Genomic DNA, 25,677 nt, shown 5'->3' on the forward strand with positions numbered 1-25,677 from the left:
TCCTGGTGGGGCCCCTTGCTGTCTTTCATTACTCAGTATCTATCCTCTTTTCAACCCCTGTCTTTCATCTAGGCTAGATAATAACTATTGTAGTACTTACATTTGGGTATTACATTATTTATGTGTCTGCCTTTCTTGGATTTCTTGAGACCACAATTTAGTTTATGATCCCTAAACTCAACTAAGGGTCTAGTTAGTAAATTATGAATAAATGAATATGCTCTAAATGGATGTGCTCTAGTTCTTAATTCTCAAAAAGAAAATATTAGGTTTACCACAAGTAGCTTCAAACTTAGGAGGTAAATTCTACTTTTAACCACAGTCTTCAATAAAAATTTTGACTCATTTTCCATCCATAAATCCAGTTTTGATTATTTTTTTTATAAGACACAGCACTTTTTCAGTGACACATTATAGGATACATTTTAAAAGGAAAGAGACTTCCCAAATAAATTTAATGTTAGAAAAAAATGTGCAAGTATTTTCTCTGCATGCATACGCATCTCAGGATTTTAATTGCTTTTTACTTCAGGAAGGTTGTAATGTATAAACATTTTACAAATTCGATCTCAAAAAAACAATGATTTGAGTAATCTGTACTTTAATGTAAAAACAAAACATTAATTTGTTTGGTTTCTCATACAATGCATTTATTAAACATTTCAGTCTCAATAATTTCTTTAAGATGTTAACATTTAACCTTGCAATGGAGCCTAAAACCCACTCTATTCATGGGAATATATTTTGGACTTTTGAACAACTTTAAGAAAAAATTAAAGCCACAGTCTTTAGGTTGTGCTTAGAGCAAAGACAAAAAACATCCACTCATTCTTTTCCAACTAATAAAATGCCTAATGATGCAGTTTCTACTATGGTATTATTTTAAATTTATTATAATAGTGTTAAACATATTTTCGCTTCTGTTACTGAAGCTCAATATATCATCTGCGAACATTAGTTATTTTCACTTAATTTAGATTTTAAATGTTGATTTTTAACTTGGGTTCCAGGAAAATTCCAGAAAAATGAATATCTGCATTTAGCACTTTTTTTCTTGCCCTCAACTATAAATTTTCAATATGATATGACTTACCAGGGAACCTGTATCAGGAAGTACAACTCTTCAAAATCCCGTTTTAGAAATAAAAATAGCTATTTCTGCATCAAAGAAGGGATTCAGAATTACTGGCATTCTGAAGGAGTGTGTGCTTTGATTATTGTTCCCAGCTGTTTCTTTTTTATTATAAAGTGGCAACTTATACACTTATATATATGTGTATATGTATATATACATATATATATAAAGTTTTGCATTCAAACCTCTTTATCTGCAATTACCTACGACGAAAGAACACAAATCAAATAAAAACTCTATAGAATATACCCTTATTTCAGAAGCATGTGTATATATACACATATATATTTGTAGAACAATTCACTGTTTTGAAGGTGATTCTGATTTATAAAATGCTATTTACAGGTTTATGACAGAGAAAGAATCTCAGCCTTTTATGATATTAAAATAAACAGGGGATTTTTATGCTGGAGTGTGTTTCACCTGGTGCAGATGAAATTGAGCAACATCATGGAAAACCTTCTTGGAGCATGACCTTAGAGATGAAGGCTTGAAGGTGGAATCGTAGATTTGTTATTTCTGGGTCACGTTGAAAAAAAATTAGTGTTGATGTAGTCATGCTTCTCCACCAGGGAATTACTGGTCCCAAATTAGGACTGTCAAACTTTTCAACTCACAGTAATATTCTTCATCCTTTACTTTTGTCTTAATACTCTCATCTCTTGTAGTGGTACCGCAGAACCACTCATCTACATAGAATACCTATCAACAGGATTGTCCTTTTCTTCAGTAGAACAATTCTAACAGCTATCTGGATTAGAATGAGGCCCATAAAGCAATTATTTGTGTCAAATTAATGTCTTTTTATTGTGCTAATCCATAATAACTGAAAAGGTGCTATGAAATTCATATGCAAAATTCAAAACTCAAACTATTACCATGATCAAGGATAAGCTGACTTGCTGTCCTCCAGTTTCCTGAAGTACAAAATCTCTGAGTTAGCCAATGGAACTTCAGCACCATTTTGTTTCTATAGCTCAGACTTCTAGCTTAATCATTAGTAAGGTATACTGGCCAGAAAACTACTTTGTGAGATTCTCAAAAGTTTTGTTTTCATTCTTAAGCCCACTGATTTTGAAACATGTTATCAATACAATAAGGACTCTTAGAATAAGCATATTTTACCTTATACTTACATAGTCAATTACAAAGCTTTACTGAAAGTCATAATTTTCCTGAGACTATCCCAATGCATTTAAGAAAAAAAAAATAGTTTACTTATAGGAGAATAAGTAATGGGTAAATTGAGACCCAGAAATTGGATGATGAAAATTAAGATAAATATTGTGCATAAACCTGAAAAGCAAACTCTTTAAAATGGCTCATATTTTTGGAGGAAATAGAATAATAATATGTACATATTTGACAATATTTTAAAAACCTAGATAGTGAATACTGAATTCTTCTATTAAAGGCTTTATGTACTTAGAAAATAAGCAGCGGTTAGGCAAAAGCTCACCCTGTGCTCTAAACCATAGCTTTTGTCAGGTTAATCTGTTAAAGAGCTTGAGATTTCCAACAATTTATTTTCTGAAATTAAGTATAACTTAACAAAGCCAATTTCCAAATGTTTCACCATGGTGAACATTTGCTTAAATGATATGGAGAAACACAAAATACAAATTGGGTAGTTAGAACTTTCTTCAGTGCTTTCAGAAAGGGGGAAGATGTGCATCTAGATGTAAAATGATAAACAGCCATTGTAAATAAAGGGAAGAATTTTGTTGGAGATTCATATCTCTATCATATTTTCCATAATATTGAACTAGATAAGATATATTCTGTCATGAAATCATCAGTATAATTGAGAACACTTTGTGAAACTGTCAACTGTGTCACTTGTGAGCTTGTGGTGTGTGTATACATGTGGATTGTGTGTATGACCAAAAAGTTCAAGTCATTTTATGCTAAATGAGCCTGGGAGCCATTTTGTAGAAGTTTCCTTTTTATTTTTTCCTAAATAAATAAATAAGGCTTTGTGCTTATAATTTGATTGGTCCTGGAAATGACAGGTGCGTTTATAATCAAGTTGAATTAAGAGTGACAAGGAGAAATAGAACTAGAGTTGTATTTCTTTTTACAAGGGCATTCTTTTCCTAGAAGAATAACATTCTTTTCTTTAGTTTAAATGTCTTTATTTCTTACTTTCCAAATATTTTGATTAAACAAATATCCCTTGCAGATGTGTGTTCAAAATCCTTGCCAAGATGCATAACTTTCATTCTTTGCAACTGATTAGACGAATTCCTTCATTTCATTTTCTGCTCACCTCCTGATAAGAGAAATAGAATACTTGGTGAAGGACACCGACCACTAATGATCATGTGGAGTGAGGGAAATTACAGTGACTTTGAAAGAATACAGCAACCAATGACAAGGTCATTAAAGTGAGGGCCTAGAGTTTCTGCAAAGTGTATATTTTAGGGAGTATTTGGAACAATACATGCTGGACGGAAGAGCTATAGGAGAAGTAACATGCTAAGTCTTCTCATTGATAACATTCATAAATCTGCATATATTTTTTAATATTCTGTTTTGTTTTGTTTTGGATGTCTCTACACCATTCCTGATTTGTAGGACCAAGATTTATTTTTTTCCCAAGGCAATTGTATTCATTTCTTCTTTAACATTTCAGTGTTCCTAACTCTGCATTTGCCTAGTCTTACACTCTTTTTTTTTTTTTATTACTTTAAGCCACTCACTCACAAAACCCTGTTGTGTGAGACAACAGGAGCCTCTGTCGGAAGCATGGCTGTTAATTCAGTATTATTTCTCACCGCCCCTTGAAAATCCAGGGTATAACAATTTCCTTCTGTATTCTAGGAGACAGACTTATTTTCAAATAGATTTATAAATGAGGCTATCTAGCAACAAACAATTTACTGGCTTCATAAGATAGTAAGTTAAGAATTTCACAGCCATGCCTCCCAACTCCTTGGTGAAGTTTGGAAAATGCTACATACAGAAAACTTAGTAAGGTACAAAGGCAAATATAGATACAGCTTGCTTGCACCAACTTATTAAGATTTATTTCCTTATGTAAAACACCTTTTCTTTCCTTTCTGCTGCAAGAAATGGTATAAAACTCTCTTCTAAGACAGCTAGACATTTACCTACACTCTTAAAAGTGTCCACAAAGTAAAAAAACAAAAAATCAGATCAAATGGTAAAACCACATAACTTACATATCACTGCCAAGGCATGGCAACAACAAAGAATTTCCTAAAAGTTACTTCAATCTTAAAACAAGGAATTTGTTTTCTAAGTGACTAAAAGAAAAAAAAAATGAGCTCCTGAATTAATACTTTTGAAAAAAATATGATATTCTTCTAGGAGAATCTGAAACTCTTGTTAGGAAAGGAATGAAATCAGCTAATAGCACTAAATTCAACATATGACTATCCTTTGCATAAAACAGTCTTAAATATTGATTTCAGGAATAAAATTTTAAAATAAAATTTTTCTTGATGTTAAATGATCCCTGGCTATATACCTTATAGGCACTAGAAGAATCTGTACTTCATACATGTTCAATATTATGGTAAAAATCCTGGAAACAGACTGCAATTTGTGTCAATTCCAAATGCCCAAAGAAAATACAAATTCAAAACACACATCACAGCATTATCCATAGTTTAAGCCATTTAGGATATTACATCGATTTGTAAGTTCAATTCTCCAAAACCCTTTTCTTTAAGGTAATAACTTTATTTCATCTTTATTATATTTATGTCTTCATTACAATTAGTCCTCTATTAATAACAACAGTTTATTTTAATGCTTGTGGAGTCTTGATTTATTTTTTCCTCTGCTTTTAGGTGTGCTAATCTTTGTGCATGTGCATTTTCTACCACATTGCAACAGGCAAGCTTTGGTTCAATTTTCTTGTCCTACACAAAGGAAGATTTTGAGTGCAGAATCTTAGCCACTAGGTCCTGGGTTGCCATTTTATTTTCCTCTCCTTGGGTGGATTTATTGGAAGGAAATGGGTAAAGGACAGGGGGAGAAAGGGAAGGGATGAGAGCGGGACGAAGGGAAGAGTTCTCAGCTATGTTGAATCTTGATTCACAACTTTGCCTCCATTCATGGTCGGTGTTCCAGAACTTTTCCTTGAACGCCCTTGTTTTTCTCCAATTTCATGTAGTGATGGCTCTCTGTACATACACACTGGAAGGCAAAAATCACATCAGTTACTCACAACAATAATGGACATCAAATTCAGCCTCAATAAACATCTCAGATTTGACTTTATTTAGTGTTCACGCTCATCACTAGCTCTTTTTCCTACCATGAAAATGAGTCTTTTTTTTTTCCATTTATTTTTATTAGTTGGAGGCTAATTACTTTACAATATTGTGAAAACGAGTCTTAACTTAAAATATTTAATGGATACACAATTTTCTTCTAGTTCTATCAGTCACAACCTTTTAAGTCTTCCTGAGCTGCAGACATATAAGTGGTTTCTGTTCCCTTATAGATAAGGCTTAATAAGTTTTTGCTGTCTACTAACCTATATAACAGGATTTTTATCTAGTTAGAAGAGACATCGGGAGTATAACATTTAAAGGGGGGAAAGAGATATCTTGTTTTTCAGACTTTAGTCTGCAATCTAGTTCCAGTAGGGAAAAAAAAAATTCTTATTTACATGATCCTTTAATCTTTACCTTACTACAAGAAATATGATACTGTTGTATCAACTGCAATTTTAGTGCCAAGTTTCAGGGTATCCTATGTGAGAAATGATAATGGGAGAGACAGCAGAGAAGAAAAAAACAATGCAGTTTTTCCAATTTCTTCATATTTCCCTCACCTAAGGTAATGAACAGTCTACAACTTCTTGGTTATTCATCAATAGGAAATGTGGTTACGCAACCTTGAGATTTCAGTGAGCATCTATATAAACAGTTCTTTTTATCGTCTATTGTTTTGTCTGGCTGTAAAGCTCAGTCATCTGTGAATTATCACAGCTCTTGCTAGATTACTGCATAGAAAGAACAATGTTTTTCAATTCACATTTACTCTTGTAAGATAGCATCTATCAGCATATTGAGTACATTAAAACAGGTTCATTTTACTGTTGTGAGACAAATGTGACTGTATATGAGCATATGAAATATTTACTTAAATATCAAGGGAGAGTTTCATCCTTGACTTAGGAACAAACAATTGCATACCCCTATCTGTTGAATAATCACTACAATACCTTGGCAATCTGAATATTATCTCCAATCAAATTGCTTCTTCCTATAGACTTTGCCCTGGGACTAGAAACCTGAGCATGGCCATGAATAAAGAGATATTGTACGGTGGTTAAGAGCACCAATTTGGGAGACACACTGTCTGGTCCACTTCCACACTCAGTCACTTTCTAGCTCTGTCCAACAGGACACCTAGTAAGCATCTAAAGATGTATAAGAAAAATGAAGAAGCTGATCTCTTCATAAAAATTCTGAATAAAAGATTTCAGAGAACACAGTGATAAACTGTTTTTACTGGAAATATACTCTAAAACCAAAACTAAATTAAGAGAGTTAAGAGACAAGTAAGTTTCTCCTCAGACTAGTTCAGTGATGAGGAGATAGGTTTCTTGCAACATCTCAGTAGGAGGGTTTCTTAAATGTTCATGTGCATTTGAATCACATAAGGGTATTATTAAAATGCAAATTCTGATTCAGAAGATCTATAATGGGCTTAGATTTTGCATTTTTAGTAAGTACCCAGGTGATGCTGATGCTAGCAAAATCTGAACCACACTGTGGTTAATATAAAATATATATGAAAGCATGTTGATTCAGTATATCATGCACAAGTATTATATAGATTTTAAAATATTTTAGCTATTGCACTGAATGACCCCTCCAATATCTTCAAAGGACTAACTACCTTTGGCCTCACTAGCAAAGTGTACAGAGGAAATTAGTTTAGAAAGAATAGATCCTGTAATTTTCAGGTAGTACCAGTAGGTAGTTCAAGGGTCTGCTTTTCTTTTACAAAAGGCAGAAGATCCTTGTGTAAGATTCTATTGAAATCTTTAATTCTTCAAGCCTAATGTCTCTTATGTATATTTCTGTTATAGGGAAAGTGTCAAAATCCCCCAAACTAAATAATATGTTTATGTGTGCAAAGTATATAACCATGTGTCTATAACTAGTTAGTGCACATGGGAACCCAGAAGATGTAATGAAGTGATTGGATTGGAAAGCACTTTATATGATGCCATAAAGCAGTTTTTCCTTACTCTGTCACCTAGTCAGCTGTGAGAATCCCCAAACTTGACCTGGGGCTTCCCAGGTGGTGGAAGTGGTAACATAACCACCTACTATGCTTCCTTGGTGGCTCAGATGTAAAGAATCCTCCTGTAATACAGGAGACATGGGTTTGATCCCTGGGTTGCAAAGATCCCCTGGAGGAGGGCATGGCAACCCACTCCAGTATTCTTGCCTAGAGAATCCCCAGGGACAGAGGAGCCTGGTGGGGTACAGTCCATGGGGTCATAAGGAGTCGGACACAGCTGAGTGACTAAGCACACAGCACAGCTAATGCAGGAGACGCAACTGATCCCTGGGTCAGAAAGAGCCTGGAGAAGGAAATGAGAATCCACTCCTGTATTTTCTGTGTGGAAAATTCCATGGACAGAGGAGCCTGGTGGCCGATAGCCCATGGGGTCACAAAGACTGTGAACTGCTAACTCAGACCAGTTGCTCAGTCCTGAGCGACTCTTTGCCACCCCATGAATCGCAGCATGCCAGGCCTCCCTGTCCATCATCAACTCCCGGAGTCTACCGAAACCCATGTCCATCGAGTCAGTGATGCCATCCAGCCATCTCATCCTCTGTCGTCCCCTTCTCCTCCTGCTCCCAATCCTTCCCAGCATTAGGGTCTTTTCCAATGAGTCAGCTCTTCGCATGAGGTGGCCAAAGTACTGGAGTTTCAGCTTCAGCATCAGTCCTTCCAATAAACACCCAGGACTGATCTCCTTTAGAATGGACTGGTTGTATCTTCTTGCAGTCCAAGGGACTCTCAAGAGATTTCTCCAACACCACAGTTCAAAGGCATCAATTCTTCGGCACACAGCTTTCTTCACCGTCCAACTCTCACATCCATACATGACTACTGGAAAAACCATAGCCTTGACTACACGGATCTTTGTTGGCAAAATAATGTCTCTGCTTTTAAATATGCTATCCAGGTTGGTCATAACTTTCCTTCCAAGGAGTGAGCGTCTTTTAATTTCATGGCTGCAATCACCATCTGCAGTGATTTTGGAGCCCAGAAAAATAAAGTTTCTCACTGTTTCCACCATTTCCCCATCTATTTCCCATGAAGTGATGGGACCAGTTGCCATGATCTTAGTTTTCTGAATGTTGAGCTTTAAGCCAACTTTTTCACTCTCCTCCTTCACTTTCATCAAGAGGCTTTTCAGTTCCTCTTCACTTTCTGCCATAAGGGTGGTGTCATCAGCATATCTGAGGTTATTGATATTTCTCCTGGCAATCTTGATTCCAGCTTGTGCTTTATGCAGCCCAGCCTTTCTCATGATGTACTGTGGATATAAGTTAAATAAGCAGGGTGACAATATATAGCCTTGACCTACTCCTTTTCCTATTTGGAACCAGTCTGTTGTTCCATGCCCAGTTCTAACTGTTGCTTCCTGACCCGCATACAGGTTTCTCAAGAGACAGATCAGATGCTTTCGTATTCCCATCTCTTTAAGAATTTTCCACAGTTTATTGTGACCCACACAGTCAAAGGCTTTGGCATAGTCAGTAAAGCATAAATAGATGTTTTTCTGGAACTTGCTTGCTTTTTCGAGGATCTAGCGGATGTTGGCAATTTGATCTCTGGTTCCTCTGCCTTTTCTAAAACCAGCTTGAATATCTGGAAGTTCATGGTTCACGTATTGCTGAAGCCTGGCTTGTAGGAATTTTGAGCATTACTTTACTAGCGTGTGAGATGAGGGCAATTGTGCAATAGTTTGAGCATTCTTTGGCATTATCTTTCTTTGGAATTGGAATAAAAACTGACCTTTTCCAGTCCTGTGGCCACTGCTCAGTTTTCCAAATTTGCTGGCATATTGAGTGCAGCACTTTCACAGCATCATCTTTTAGGATTTGAATTAGCTCAACTGGAATTCCATCACCTCCACTAGCATTGTTTGTAGTGATGCTTCCTAAGGCCCACTTGACTTCATATTCCAGGATGTCTGGCTCTAGATGAGTGATCGTCATGAGTGATGGTCACGAGTGACCATCGTGATTATCTGGGTCGTGAAGATGTTTTTTGTATAGTTCTTCTGTGTATTCTTGCCACTTCTTCTTAATATCTTCTGCTTCTGTTAGGTGCATACCATTTCTGTCCTTTATTGAGCCCATCTTTGTATGAAATGTTCACTTGGTATCTCTAATTCTCTTAAAGAGATCTCTAGTCTTTCCCATTCTATTGTTTTCCTCTATTTCTTTGCATTGATCACTGAGGAAGGCTTTTTTATGTCTCCTTGCTATTCTCTGGAACTCAGCATTCAGATCTGGACTGCTAAATCAGTCTTCAAGAATGTAAAAAAAAAAATCTAATAAATTATAAACAATAGATTTTTGGCATAGAAATTTCTAAACTTCAGTTTAGAGACACAAAGAATATTACTCCTTAATTTTGATTAAATAATATATTTTATAGTTTTTGTGCTTGAATTTCTTAGTGTTGTAATTTCTTTTTAAAATTTCCTTTTGTCATAGACTCCACCCAAGACATTTGTTTTTAACTATTATCTTTTTTTGCTATTTCCCACATACATATAAAATACCTAAGTTGTGACAACACAAAAGGTTGCCGTTATAATTATCATTGCAGATAACTTTACTAATAATGTAATCCTGCTGGCCATCCAAGTAACAAGTCCCCAGAGTTTTCCAAGTTGGCATCTAAACTTTTTCAATGTTTCTAAAACAGTAAAAGTCACCAGTGTCATAGCAAAGTGTGCAACTTGCTCTTTTTTAAGGACAATTCAATCACAAATTTTCCTATTTTTCCATTAAATGAAGTAGTAAAATTCCAAGTTTGAAAAAAACTGTTTGAACTAGCTGGAAAATTAAGAGTAATAAAACAAATAGATTTAAGTCAATTTCTTGGGCTTCAATTTTCATTGTTACTTTCAGGTTCTCAGATGCCAATCAAGGGGTATAAATCTCAATCAAATTTTGGAATTAAAAGGTAATTAAAAGAGCATCATCTAATTAGAAAGCCAAGAAAGAAATGACAGAATACTTCTCCTCCCAATATAATTTCTTTTGATAGTTGTATCAACACTCCAGAACTGCTATTCTGTCTGAAAGGTACATAATAAAGTGATGACACAGAATACAAGAAGAAAACAAAGCATAACTGTACTATAAAGTGCATTATATATCCAAAATATAAACTAAATTACTGTAATGTACACATAATCACAATGATAATCTCTAAAATTTGCATGCCAAAAATACATTGTGTATATTTTTTTAGATTTTTTTAAATACTTTCAGACTGATTTAGCAGTCCATATTCGGGTGATGGAATTCCAGCAGGGCTATTTAAAATCCTAGAAGATGATGCTATCAAATACAAATCTGGAAAGCCCAGCAGTGGCCACAAGACTGGAAGAGATCAATCCTCATCCCAATTCCCAAGAAGGGCAGAACTAAAGAATGTTCAAACCACCAGACAATTACATTCATCTCCCATGCTAGTATGGTTATGCTCAAAATCCTCCAAGCTAGGCTTCAGGATTACCTGAAGAGAACTTCCAGATGTTCACGCTGGGTTTAGAAAAGTCAGAGGAACCAGAGATCAAATTGCCAACATTTGCTGGATCACAGAGAAGGCAACGGGATTCCAGAAAAACATCTACCTCTGTTTCTTTGACTACACTAAAGCCTTTGACTGTGTGGATCATAACAAACTGTGGAAAACTCTTAAAAGAGATGGGAATACCAGACCATCTTACTTGTCTCCTGAGAAACCTGTATGTGGGTCAAGAAACAACAGTTAGAACCTTGAATGTAACAACTGACTGGTTCAGGATTGAGAAAGGAGTCCAATAGGCTGTTTACTGTCACCCCCTTTATTTAACTTACACACAGAGCACATCATGTCAAATGCTGGCTGGGTGAGTTAAAGCTGGAACCTAGATTGCTAGGAGAAATATCAACAACCTCAGATATGTAGATGATACCACTCTAATGGCAGAAAGCAAAGAGAAACTAAAGAGCCTCTTGTGGGTGAAGGAAGAGAATGAAAAAGCCGGTTTAAAACTCAATATTAGGAAAAAACTAAGATCTCAGCATCCGATCCCATCACTTTACGGCAAATAGAAGGGGAAAAGGTGGAAGCAGAGACACATTTCCTCTCCGTGGGATCTAAAATCACTGCAGATGGTGACTGTAGCCATGGAAAGCTATGACAAACCTAGACAGTGTGCTAAAAAGCAAAGACATCACTTTGCTGACAAAGGTCAAGCAAAGACTGTAGTCAAGGCTACAGTCTTTCCAGTAGTCATGTACAAATGTGAGAGCTGGACAGTAAAGAAAGCAGAGTGCTGAAGAATTGATGCTTTCAAACTGTGGTACTGGAGAAGACTCTTGAAAGTTCCTTGGAAAGCAAGGAGATCAAACCAGTCAATCTTAAAGGAAATCAACCCTGAATACTCTTTGGAAGGACTGATGCTGAAGTTAAAGCTCCAACACTTTTGGCCACCTGATGCGAAGAGCTGACTCAGTGGAAAAGACCCTGATGTGGGAAAGATTGAAGGCAGGAGAAGAGGGCGACAATGATGAGATAGTTGGATGGCATCACCATTCAACGGACATGAGTTTGGGCAAACTCTGGGAGCTGGTGAGGGACAAGGAAGCCTGGTGTGCTGCAGTCCATGGGATGCAAAGAGTCAGACACAACTTGGTGACTGAACAACAACAAGAAGTCAGGTCTGACTCTTTGCGACCACATAGACTGTAGCCCACCAGGCTCCTCTGTTCATGGAGTTAATCCCTTCAATAAATCTATTATTTCAGAGTCTTCAAAGCCATTGATTTATTTTTTAGTCAAACTGTCTTTAAATGAATTGTACCAACAGACAGAATTTTACATTTAACCCTAACTGGGATTAACTGACTTCTCAGTTTGAATGATCAGAGAGGAATGAGATTCTTGTATAGAACCCAAGTTGGCATTTGATTGTGAAGATTTTCCTGGATCTTGCTGGGGAGTGCCAAAACCTGCCCAGGTGGAAATTCAAAGACATTTTAAATTGACCAACTAAATATGATAACCAGGTGAATACAGTAGGTGAGAGAAATTCCTATCCTCATTTTGTAAATATAAAAGAAACTAAGTGACTTCCCTAAAATCAGATTGTAAATAGTAGCAGAGCCAAAGAGAGTGTAGGATTTCAGAGTCCTAATCAAAATTTCTTAATAAAAGCACAAAAACAATTAATCAAATAAGTGGTGCAAATAACTGTCTTATACCAGACAATTTTAATTATTTCCATACATTAATCTAGATCCAAGCTGGCCTCATTTCTAGCAAATATTCCTAATGTCATAAAAAATGGAAATGAAAACAAATTCAGGATGCCTATTAAAAAATAAATAGGTAACGAGTGTTGGCAAGTAGGTGGAGGAACTGGAACCACTGTACATTGATGGAAGGAATTTAAAATGGACAGCCACTGTGAAAAGCTATACAATGATTTGCTCAAAAAATCAAGCATAGAATTACCATATGATCCAGATATGTCACTTCTGGATATACACCCAAGAGAAATAAAAGCAAGGGTGTGAATAGTATTTACACAGCCATGTTCATAAAAGCATTACTTGCAATACTGAAAAGGTGCGAGCACCTTTGGTTAGTTAACTAACCAATGAACAGATGCACAAAATGTGGTATATGCATACAATAAAATATTGTTCAACTTAAAAAGGAAGCAAATCCTAACACAAGCATGGATGAACCTTGAGGACCTAAAGACAAAATGAAATAATAAGCCACTGGGGAAGCCTAAGCTAGGCATAAAAGGAAACATATTTTATGATTTTACTTATGTGGGATATCGAGAGTAGTCATATTAGTAAAGCCAGAACATAGAATGGTGGTTTCCAGGGGCTGAGGGAAGGAAGTATATGAGTAACTACTTAATGGGTACAGTGTTTCAGTCGGAGAAGAAAAAAAAAATTTAGGGATGGATGGTGGTGATGGCTGCAAAACACAGAAATGTACTCAATGACACTGAAATGTACTCTTAAACTGCTTTAAGATGGCAAATTTCATGTTGTGTATATTCACACAACATACTTAAGAATTACATATAATTTTCTAAAGTCACACACACAGAAACAAACACCTTACATGTAAGCTATAAACAAAGAAGTGACTATTAAAACCAGAGATATCCAACTTGCAGGGAAGAACCAACAATTCCCCAATAGTCAACAGTAACAGTCTTAGAACTGTGCTAAGAAAAAGAGAATTGAGATACACTAAGGATATAGGGCTGGTGAGAGGATAGGGAAATCTGATGAAAACATCCTAGGACTTGGCTACCTAATACAGTATCCATTTTGCCTGTGTGGTCACTGATCACTTAAAACGTGGCTAGTCCTAAGTCAGAAGTGAAAGAGGGATAAAATAAACACTGAATTTTAAAGACCACACTAAAAATTAAATCTCAGTGGTAATGCTTTATATTACTTACATATTGAAATGATAATATTTGAATATATAGATTGAGCGTATTATTAAAATCCATTTCATGTTTACTTTTTATTTTTAAAATATGGCTACCAGAAAAATTTAAATTACATACTTAGCTAGTATTACATTGCTATTACACAATGCTCTCTTAGAACAGTTTGCTCTTCTCTGGAAAAGAAGTGTCTTGATTAACGTCAAGAGCTTCCCAGGTTGCTCAGAGGTAAAGAATCCACCTGCCAATGTAGGAGATGCGGGGTTTGATCCCTGGGTTGGGAAGATCCCCTGGAGTAGGAAATGGCAACCCACTCCAGTATTCTTGCCTGGGAAATCCCATGGATAGAGAAGCCTGGCAGACTACAGTCCATAGGCTCACAAAGAGTTGGGCATAACTTAGTACACAGGCAGGATTAATCTCAAAGCTACCAATTACTGTATGATGGGGAGGGGAGTTGAGAAAACTTCCTGACCTGATTGACCTGACCTCCATATGCACACTTAGAAGAAACAGAGTATATTGGATTTCTTTGATGGAATGACCTGATTCACAAAGCATTTACTGACCTTTTTAATTTGGCTTAACTAATATTGCATCATTTGGATTCTATTACATTATTTTCTTTTTTCCTCTCCTCAAATTCCAATTACTCTTCTGCTGACTGATATCCAAAGAGGAATTTGTTTCAGTATTAATTTGTTCATTTATTCTATGAGCAGAAACAAACTGCTTCTTACCAGGTGCTCTGCTAGATTCTGTGGCAACTGCAATGATCTCTAGGTTCTTGCTCTCAAGGAGTTCAAGGCTAAGAAAGAGAGCATAGACATGCATACAGATCACAGAGAGGAAAGCGCCGTAGCAGAGCTGAATGGGAATGAGTATATAAAATAGCTCTTTAACGTTGATTTAGCCTTGAAGGAGGCAAAGGGTTTAGAGAAGTGGATGGGCTACATAAATAAGAATGAAGGGATGGGACTGGCAGTGGTTAAGAATCTGCCTACCAATGCTGGGTACATGAGTTCGATCCCTGGCCTGGGAAGATTCCACATGTCACAGGGCAACTAAGCTGGTGCACAACAACTATAGAACCGGTGCTCTAGAGCCCATGTTCCGCAAGAAAAAGGACCACAGTGAGAAGCCTGCTTGCTGCAACTAGAGAGTAGCCCCCACTCACCACAACTAGAGAAAGCTTGCACACAGCAGTGAAGGCCCAGTGCATCCAAAGATAAAAAAAAAAAGAATGAAGGGATGAAGTGCAGGTTGTCTAAGAGAAACAGTGACTATTGAAGCATGACGGAAAACTGAGGCGATGAGGGATGAGAGTGACCGAGACAACTTGAATCAGACTTTCTGAAGTCCAGGAAAGAGGATTTAAACCTGGATTTTGGTATATATCAGCCTTAATTTGATAGTGAACAAACAGCTAATAATATGTCCATCAAGTATATGAGTGCATAGGGAAAAATCTATTCAATCTCTTTATCTATAAAAATGTCCAACTATGTTTACATGACATGAATACTGCCAGGCAGGATAGTTAAGAAGAATCAGTCAAATTGAATCTTACTGCATAGATTCCATAAGAAATGGCTGGCAACATTTCAAACTTTTATGAGTTGTTCTGATGCCTTGCAAACACCACCTTAATTTCTTAGGAACAAACCTAGCTGAGGCACTATTATGTATCAGACCAGCTGCGTATCTAATATATATAGTTGGCTCTCTGTATCCATGGGTTCTACATCCTCAGAATCAACTAAGGATTGGAAAATACTCAATTAGAAATTTCAGAAGGTTCCAAAAAACAAAACTTGAATTTGTCCTGATCTAGCAACCATTTACACAGTGTTTACATTGTATTGGGTACGATAAATGATCTAGAGATGATTTAAAGTATCCAGGAGTATGTGTGTAGCATATATATGCAAATGTTATGCTATTTTATATAAGGGACTTGAACATCTGCAGATTTCAGTATCAGCAAGGATTCCTGGAATGAATTCCTTGCAAATACTGAGTGATGACTATACCTGACATCTAACATATTTTAAGTTCCATAATTTTGACTGTAATTGAAAGGTGGGGCTCTCTTGGTTAAGCTAACTAACATACTAACAAGTGCTATCCTTTTGTTTTGTGGGGAGCTTAAGAAGAATAAACAGTAAGTGATAAATCAAGAATTACTAGTTCCACATATGGAAATCCTATATATTTGACTGTACACTAAAAATTAATAACAATTTTTTTATAGCTACTGGTACTAGAATTTTAAGTCTGGTACTAATTTCCAATTATCTATTGCTAAGCAATTGTGAAAAACCTTTAAGAAACATTTCCAGGGAACCATCTAGATGTTGATCTTCAAGAGTTACATAAATTCTACAGCTTCTAAACTGTGCTTCTCAAATTCTCCTGTCCATGTAAGTTAAGTTTTTTCGTCCCAATAATTGATTCCTGATTTTAATTTGCAGTAGTTTAAAGGACTTTTCCATCACTTTCTATTACAATAAGATATTATTTCATTAGAAAACATATTTATTAGTGTAGGCCTCAGAATTTTTAAAAATCTATCTGACATTGAATATTTTCTTCCAAAGTGCTCTGCTTTATATATTCTATCCACTACAGCTATGAGAGCAAAGTTTGATATTCTAGTTATTTTGATGAGGAGTAATTTCTAAATTGAGAATAAAGTGAATAAAACAAAAAATCTAACTTACTATTACTAACTTACTAACTTACTTTCTTGTCCTCCCAGCTCCCCAAATCTGTTTCACAGAAACTCAGACTCAGTGCTACCTTAGGTTTAACAACTGGAAACAAATTCCCTATGGGCAACTTGGGATGTTACTATCTAATCATGTATCATTCAGAGCCCTATGGGCTCCATTTGTGATACAGGCTTTATTTTTAGTGGGCATGATTTAATGGCCACCTGTTGTCACAGAACTGATTTCTTTGGTGTTACTTCCCAATTTAACTTCATACTATTTTTACAAGTTTCAATATCCAAATTTCAAGAATGCTTAGTATCCTGATAATATAATACCTGCCTGATTAACAATATTACTTCTCCTTCACATGGCTCTTCTAGGTTGTCTTGATCATATTTCTTGCTCTCTTTCAAGTATGATAAAATATACTTGCTCTTTTTTCACCCCACAGAATGTTTTTGAGATAAATATTATGGTTCCTCTAACACATGTGATATCATAGTATTGTTGCTTTTGTTCTAGATGCTAAGCCATATTCAATTCTTTGTGACCCCATGGACTGTAGCCCACCAGGCTCTTCTGTTCATGGAATATCCCAGGCAAGAATACTGCAGTGGGTTGCATTTCCTTCTCCAGGTGATCTTCCTGACCCAGAGATTGAACCCACATCTCCTGCACTGGCAGGCAGATTTACTGCTGAGCCACCAGGGAAGCCCCAGTTTTGGATAAATGGTAAAAGGAGATAATGCTTTGAAAAGGGAAATATTTCTGTATGGCTCTTTAGAACTCTTTCTTCAAATCAGTTTTCTATTTTCCCTCTTTTCTCATATGTTTAAACTTCTTCTTCTTTCCCTTCTCCCTCCTCCACCCTTGCTCTTCCTCCTTCTCTTCTTCTGAATGTTTTGTTTTATTCATGTTTTGACTTTTCTTGATTTATAGTACATCGAAGCAGAGGGGTTTATCCCAGGTTTTGGAATAAAAATGAGGTAGAGATTTCATGAGAGAATACTCTTCCTTATTTGCAGACACAGGGACAAGTGAGGGTTTCTAATAACATAACTCATGTTACATATTGTTTTTAAGATATGGCATCCATTAGGAATCCTTAGTTCACCCGTTCAATGTGAAGAGGACACAATTGCATGATTGACATTCATCACTCAGTGACTTGGTATAGTGAAGGCTGTCATTTTCACAGCTTCCTGAGAGATCGTGGCCATACTTCTATAGAAAGTCCTGCAGTCCTGTTATCAATTAAAATTCTACACATGGTCATAACAAGACCATAAGCTACCAACCTTACATAAATAACATATGGTATTTGTTCTACTTAAATTTTGCTTTATTTTTAAATGCAAGATTGTGCCACTAGAAAATAAAAAGACCAAAAGTATATCACTTCATCCTCTCTTTGTAAGGTTAGGTATGGGTCTTTCCAGGATTGACTTTCTACTTAGTATTTTTCTATTATATTGTTTCACTTGTACCTCTGCTGTAAATGCAGTTATCAGAATCAGCAGGTGTCCCTTGCCATTATAATAGCTCAGATTCCCTGTTTGAAACATTTAACATTCAATAGTCAGTTTTATTTTAGTTATCATACATTTCTCTTGAAAAACAAACTAAAATAATGTCTTTCCTAAAAGTGAAATCCCAGGGGTTGTTGTTATTTATAAATCAAACTATAATAAGCCAGGTTCCAGGTACCATCCAAGGGGTACTCCTCTAAGAAACTGCTGTCTTCTTAACCATTTGTTGTTTTAGTCAGCAAGTCATGTCTGACTCTTTGTGACCACAGGGACTGTAGCCCTCCAGGCTCTTCTTGCCCATGGGATTTCCAGGCTAGAATATTGCAGTGGGTTAACATTTCCTCTTCCAGGGGATCTTCCTGACCCAGGGGTAGAACCTGCATCTCCTGTGTCTTCTGCATTGGCAGGGGGATTCTTTACTGTGGAGTCTTAGCTAATATTAATTGAGTACTTACTCGGTATCTGCACTTTATATACAGTAATTTTATTTTAAATGACCTTAACAAGTAGACAGTTTAATTGATCCCTTTCTCAGTTAAGGAAACTGAAGAGCAGAAAGGGTGGTTTGTTTAAAGTCATTCACTGACATAAACAGAATCAGCTTCAAATTCATGTGTGATTAGCTCCAGAGTTCCTGCTCTAAGCTTATAGTCAAACAGTTTAATGAGTTTGGAGAAAAAACTTAGTTGCTTGGTGTCAGTCAAAATCTTGATCCCAGGGACTTCTCTGGTGGTCCAATGGCTAAGACTCTCTGCTTCCAGTGTAGGGGGCTGGGGTTCGATCCCTGGTCAGGGAACTAGATCCTGCATGTTGCAACTTAAAAGTCCCATGTGCCACAACTAAAGATCCCGCATGCCGCAACTAAGACCCATGTAGCCAAATAAATAATTATTTTAAAAAAATCTTGACCCCAAATCTCATGGGGGTGCTCAGTACTTCGTGGAATCCTCCTCCATTTCTCTAGCCAATTCCCTCTCCTGGTCTTCCTAAGTGACTATTCCATATCTCTCCTTCCTCCTCAAATTCTGAAAACTGCCTCATACCCTGAAAACTGCCTCATACCCTCCTTGGACTCAGGAAATAGGCTTCCCTTCTTTCCTTTTCTTTTCTCTTTTTCTCCGTCTCCATTTATCTCTCCCTCTTTCCTTCCCTTTTGTCAGTAACACTCTCTGAATTCACTTAGAAAATAAACGCAGAAGAGAAAGCTTTCATATTTCCACCACAAAAGTCATACCAACCTGCACACATCTGCTTGTGCATATCCTGGCTTCGTGCTTGTAAAAATGCTTGAACTCTTCCTGTTTCTACTTAAATCCAGTCCTAACTTTGCCTCTTGTGTACTTGATCCCATCCCCTCTGGTCAGTATTACTCAGTGACCCTCTCTCCTATATACCAGTTTCCCCTTCTCCCCCATTAGTCTATAAATATGCTAAGCAGCTTTAAACAAACACACCCCAACACAGAGCCACCATGTTTCTCTCCATCTTGGCTCCATTTCTGTTTTCCTTTTATAGCAAGACTCCTCAGAAGTGTCATTTAATATTATTTTCTGCTTTCCTTTAACTCTTGTTATAACTTCTATCATTTGGACATTCCCACAACTCCTCTGAAATCAATCCTGTCAAGTCACTATTGAATGTATGGTCAGTCCTCATTCAACAGCTTGCTGGATGCTCTACCAGTATTTGGTAGAGATAACAACTCTAATCTTAGTTTTGCCTCTTTCTAGCTATATGGACCTGGGTGAGCTACGTAATCGCTCTTAAACTCAGTTTCCTTGTGTTTAAAATTGGGATAATATTCTTAATCTGTGTCCTCCCAAAGTGTCAATGACTATCAAATGATAACTCCTGTTCAGGAGGAATGTTGAAAATAACAAAAAATCTTTCAAATGTCTTTAAATTTGTACTTAGCAAATAGTAAATTTGTACACAGTACAACTGCTACTGATTATTACTTTCATATTACTGCTGAATTCTTATAAATCATTAAAAAGTTGAAAGTTTTGATAATTATGGAAGAACTAGGTATAAATCCTCGAGAGTCAGTATTTCTCTGGACTGAAGAGTTGGGAAACTTGAGAGGAAGGCAACTATAATTGTTGCTGACGGATTCTGTTTTCCAAATGGAAGCAAGATAATTCCAGTTTCTAATAAAACTCATAAATGACATGATAAAGAACCCCCATGTTATATCAGTCTCCATCAAAGAGGAATGAAATATGACTAATCTTTTTATTACTACCAATTTAATCAAATTTTCTTTGGCGCTCTGTAATTTCCAAGAAGTGGAAAGGTTAGATTGCTCTGTTAGTTAATGTACCATTAAAGAAACTTAATTGTCTTAATAGCAGATCATGGAAGAGTGTGGGCAATTAACAGGAAGCAATTTCACACCTTAATTAATGTCACATAGAATCCCTTTGGAACTGTAGAAGAACTTTAAGTGCTGGTTCAGAAGCAATACATTGCCAAAGGGATGCACCCAATGTGCTGTAAATATTTATTATAAGGAGTTAGAAGACATCATGAACAAAAAGATCTGTACCTTCATTTAGAAAGAGATCAGAAGCAGTATTTGTGTGCATGAGAGAGAGAGAGAAAGAGATGGAAGAAGAATGTGTCAAGGAGAGTAGGAGGGCTTTATTGAAGATTAAATTCAAAGCCAGAAAAAAAGCTGCTTTGAATGACTTACACTGGTTTGGGGGAATAAGTTGTCACGGGCTGGCAGAGATTCCACACTCAAAAGATGGAGGTGGGGGCGGGGGGGCGCTGCTATTAAATTTTCTGTAATGAAAACAATCAGGAGCATCAAAGGTACATTTTTACTACATCTCTGTTTTTTGTCTTTTAGTATTGTTGGGTCCAAAAGACGATTTTAGAAAAAACAAGCCATCTAGTTTTCTTTCAAGTTAACTGAAATAAAAACATCAAATAATTTGCCATTAGTTATCTTCTCGATAGTAACTTTACAAAATCATGCCTCCTGATTTATTCACTTCTTTGGTGTCTTAGTACATAGTTTTTGAATAGATTATTTTCCCTCCAAATTCAATTTTCATTGTCTCTAATACTTTGTTCAATACCATGCCTGACAGCCGTTCTCCAGGACCTAACACAGTAACACAATGTCCAATTTCCAAGGGAAAATGGAAAAGGCACTTTGCATTGATCTGACAGATTTGAGAAATCCAACCTTCTTACAGTGTCTAATCTTCATACTATTTCAGTGAAATAGATGGAATTTATAATCAACTGCATTTCCAGAGATAACTTACTTTGAAGTAATAAATTATTTTCTCAAAATTACTTAGTAAATCACTGGTAAGATTTTTTTAAGACATTTATCTGGATTTATTAGTGGCAGAGTCTATTTTCTTCTAATATTTAAAACTTCTTTTCTTTTAAATTTATTTATTTTAATTGGAGGCTAATTACTTTACAATATTTTAGTGGTTTTGCCATACATTGACATGAATCAGCCATGGGTGTACCTGCGTTCCCCATCCTGAACACCCCCCTCCCCTCCCCTCCCCATCCCATCCCTCTGGGTCTTCCCAGTGCACCAGCCCTGAGCACCCTGTTTCATGCATCGAACCTGGACTGGCGATCTGTTTCACGTATGATAATATACATGTTTGAATGCTCTTCTCTCAAATCATCTCACCCTCGCCTTCTCCCACAGAGTCCAAAAGACTGTTCTACACATCTGTGTCTCTTTTTCTGTTTTGCATATAGGGTTATCGTTACCATCTTTCTAAATTCCATACATATGTGTTAGTATACTGTATTGGTGTTTTTCTTTCTGGCTTACTTCACTCTGTATAATGGGCTCCAGTTTCATCCACCTCATTAGAACTGATTCAAATGTATTCTTTTTAATGGCTGAGTAATATTCCATTGTGCATATGTACCACAGCTTTCTTATCCATTCATCTGCTGATGGACATCTAGGTTGCTTCCATGTCCTGGCTATTATAAAAAATGCTGTGATGAACATTGGGGTACACATGTCTCTTTCAATTCTGGTTTCCTCAGTGTGTATGCCCAGAAGTGGGATTGCTGGGTCATATGGCAGTTCTATTTCCAGTTTTTTAAGGAATCTCCACACTGTTCTCCATAGTGGCTGTACTAGTTTGCATTCCCACCAACGGGGTAATTGGGTTCCCTTTTCTCCACACCCTCTCCAGCATTTATTGCTTGTAGACTTTTGGATAGCAGCCATTCTGACCAGTTTAAGATGGTACCTCATTGTGGTTTTGATTTGCATTTCTGATAATGAGTGATGTTGAGCATCTTTTCATGTGTTTGTTAGCCATCTGTATGTCTTCTTTGGAGAAATGTCTGTTTAGTTCTTTGGTCCATTTTTTTGATTGGGTCGTTTATTTTTCTGGAATTGAGCTGCAGGAGTTGCTTGTATATTTTTGAGATTAATTCTTTGTCAGTTGCTTCATTTGCTATTATTTTCTCCCATTCTGAAGGCTGTTTTTCACCTTGCTTATAATTTCCTTCATTGTGCAAAAGCTTTTAAGTTTCATTAGGTCCCATTTGTTTATTTTTGCTTTTATTTCCGTTACTCTGGGAGGTGGGTCATAGAGGATCCTGTTGTGATTTACGTCAGAGAGTGTTTTGCCTATGTTCTCCTCTAGGAGTTTTATAGTTTCTGGTCTTACATTTAGATCTTTAAACCATTTTGAGTTTATTTTTGTGTATGGTGTTAGAAAGTGTTCTAGTTTCATTCTTTTACAAGTGGTTGACCAGTTTTCCCAGCACCACTTGTTAAAGAGGCTGTGTTTTTTCCATTGTATATCCTTGCCTCCTTTGTAAAAGATAAGGTGTCCATAGGTGTGTGGATTTATCTCTGGGCTTTCTATTCTGTTCCATTGATCTATATTTCTGTCTTTGTGCCAGTACCGTACTGTCTTGATGAATGTAGCTTTGTAGTATAGCCTGAAGTCTAATTGATTACTATCAAGTTGATTTCTTAGTAATCAATTTGGCATAATATTTGGTATTACCTCTATTAAGTCCATTTAGTAATTTAACCTAGCACTAATGCACAACCATCCTAATAGCAGTAGGAAAGCTAAACACGTAAAATGTTTAGTACATTTAATTCCAAGGTGTCAGAATGAGAATTTACTCTATATTAGATTTGTTGTTGTTTAGTTTCTAAGTTGTGTCCAACTCTTTGTGATTCCATGGGCTGCAGCATGCCAAGCTGCAGTCCTCCACTATCTCCAAGAATTTGCTCAAATTGAGTTGGTGATGCCATCCAACCATCTCATCCTCTGCCACCCCCTTCTCCTTTTTCCTTCAATCTTTCCCAGCATCAGGGTCTTTTCCAGTGAGTTGGCTCTTCACATCAGGTACCCAAAGTATTGGAGCTTCAGCTTCAGCGTCAGTCCTTCCAATGAATATTCAGGGTTGATTTCCCTTAAGATTTACTGGTTTGATCTCCTTGCAGTCCAAAGGACTCTCAAGAGTCTTCTCTAGCACTACAATTTGAAAACATCAATTATTTGGCGCTCAGCATTCTTTACAGTCAAACTCTCACATCCATACATGACTACTGGAAAAACCATAGCTTTGACTATACAGACCTTTGTTGGCAAAATGATGTCTCTGCTTTTTAATAAGCTATCTAGGTTTGTCATAGCCTTTCTTTCAAGGAGCAAACATCTTTTAACTTCATGGCTGCAGTCACTATCTGCAGTTATTTTGGTGCCTAAGAAAATAAAATCTGTCACTGCTTCCACTTTCTCTCCCATTTGCCATGAAGTGATGGGACCAGATGCCATATTAGATTAGACTTTTTAAATATATAGATCATAATAATTTGAATGTATTTAAATAATTTCCTATGGCCAGATAGGATCAAAACGAACATAGCAACACCAAGGTCAGTTTAGAACACCAAATTTCAAACCTAGTTGCCATCAAAATTACTTAGACAATAAAATCTGAATACTTGGGAGATTTGATCTAAGAATTGGTAGCTTCTAAAACCACTCCAGGTGGTTCTGATACTGATGCTTGGGAAACTATGATCTATATTATACTGCTGGAACTTTATTCAGATTTAGTTTAAAGCAACAGTTCTAACAGGCAGAATGGACAACTGTAACTGTCCTAAAAGTGTGTAAGTAAAGGTATGTGTATGTTGTGTTAGTCTTATCTCCCCACTAGAAAATAAATTAGTAGAAACTGGTAAATGTTCTTTTAGTTCAAATTTAGTATTTCTGTAGCAGTGGCTTTTAACTGATACTTACTAATTTCACTTTAGGAATATATTTCTCACTCAACCTCACTTGAACCTTAACTCTTGGAAAGCACTCACATTCTTTTCAGGAGGAAGAAACTCGATTCTGAATATCCATCCACCTGCAGGAACTGAGCAATGAGCTCTTTGAAGGAAGAGGGAGGAGAAAAGGAGGAGATTGTCTCTAGTTCTTTGTCAGAGAGTATTTGGCTTCTACATTTGAAGCTAAAGGGGGAAGTCACCATCAAGACAATTTAAATCTGGGGAAGCTACTTATCTGTGGTGTGAACAATGCTTTGAAAGGGCAAAACTAGGAATGGTGAAGCCTGCGCTGTTGTCTAAAATTCCAGGGGAGAGTAAGTACAGGTTGATGCGCAATGCACATGGTAATGGGTTTAAATATCAAGTCCATCCATCTGTCTGAATAGATGCCTTTGCAACCCCTTATTAACACTGCCTATCTTCTAAACACAGGATGGAAGGTGAAGCTGTGAAGGGAAAGGGGCTGGTCCCTAACAACTGCAGAGCCATAGATCCAGTCCTGGACAGCAGGCTTGTATATTTGGCTAGTGAGACAATAACACTTTGTTTAATTAAGCTGCTCTGAACATGGGTTTTGTGTTGTACACAACTGAATCTAATTCTAACATTTACAACAAGGAATGTTTGGTTGTCTTTTCCACATTTGTACTGAAATGCAGCAAATATGAAGCATTAAGGCAGCTCTCAAACTCAGAACATGATAATAGTATACATTGCTGTTAGAAATTTGTACATGGTCATTCATACCCAAGAAAAGGCTTCTCTAGCTACAGTGTAGACAGAAGTCATGATTAGGAGGGTTGGTTACAGGTATTTCATTTTTTGGGGGGGTAGGGTATGAAATGCATTAATTATAAAAGGAATAAATAAAACACATGGACTTTTTTTACTTTTATGCTTTCATGAATTTTCCAAAATTGTTAATGAGCATGTACTACTTTTATTACAACAAAAAATCAACTTAAATGTACAAATAAAAATGGTTCAATAGTTTTAATAGTTTACTCATACTGCACCTGGAGTGGTTTTGTCTGCCTAATCCCTACCTCCTATCTCAAATGTTCTGAACCTGTCCTAGCCTTGAAGATGTGTTTAAACAACAACTTTCCAATATCTTCCCTTTGGTGGAAGTTCTGGCTCTTTCTATAAACCTCAGTATCATTTCTGGCAACATGTAATACATCACTTTTTATATTAAATTACTGTCATTAGTAAACATACTTAGTATCTCCAAAAACATGAAAAAGTTTTCTGGAGCATATCGTTCTTCCTTG

General features: G+C 36.5%; 1 protein-coding gene across 6 annotated transcripts in view; it reads right to left on the reverse strand.

Annotated features, from left to right (window-relative positions):
* Nucleotides 1–4,142: 4,142 nt before the first annotated feature.
* Nucleotides 4,143–25,677, reverse strand: part of FGF12 (fibroblast growth factor 12) — a 585,576-nt gene continuing 564,041 nt past the window's right edge. For 3 of the 6 annotated variants that reach the window (XM_043874197.1, XM_043874195.1, XM_043874193.1), the window contains 2 exons: nt 20,795–20,886; nt 4,143–5,302 (listed from right to left, as the gene is read on the reverse strand). In XM_043874197.1, coding sequence (XP_043730132.1) covers nt 5,219–5,302; nt 20,795–20,886 — 176 coding nt within the window. In that variant the 3' untranslated portion in view covers nt 4,143–5,218. The remainder of the gene's footprint in view (nt 5,303–20,794; nt 20,887–25,677) is intronic. The other 3 variants (XM_043874199.1, XM_043874196.1, XM_043874194.1) reach the window with 1 other exon arrangement.

Source organism: Cervus elaphus, chromosome 19 (assembly GCF_910594005.1).
Source record: "Cervus elaphus chromosome 19, mCerEla1.1, whole genome shotgun sequence".
NCBI lineage: Eukaryota > Metazoa > Chordata > Mammalia > Artiodactyla > Cervidae > Cervus > Cervus elaphus.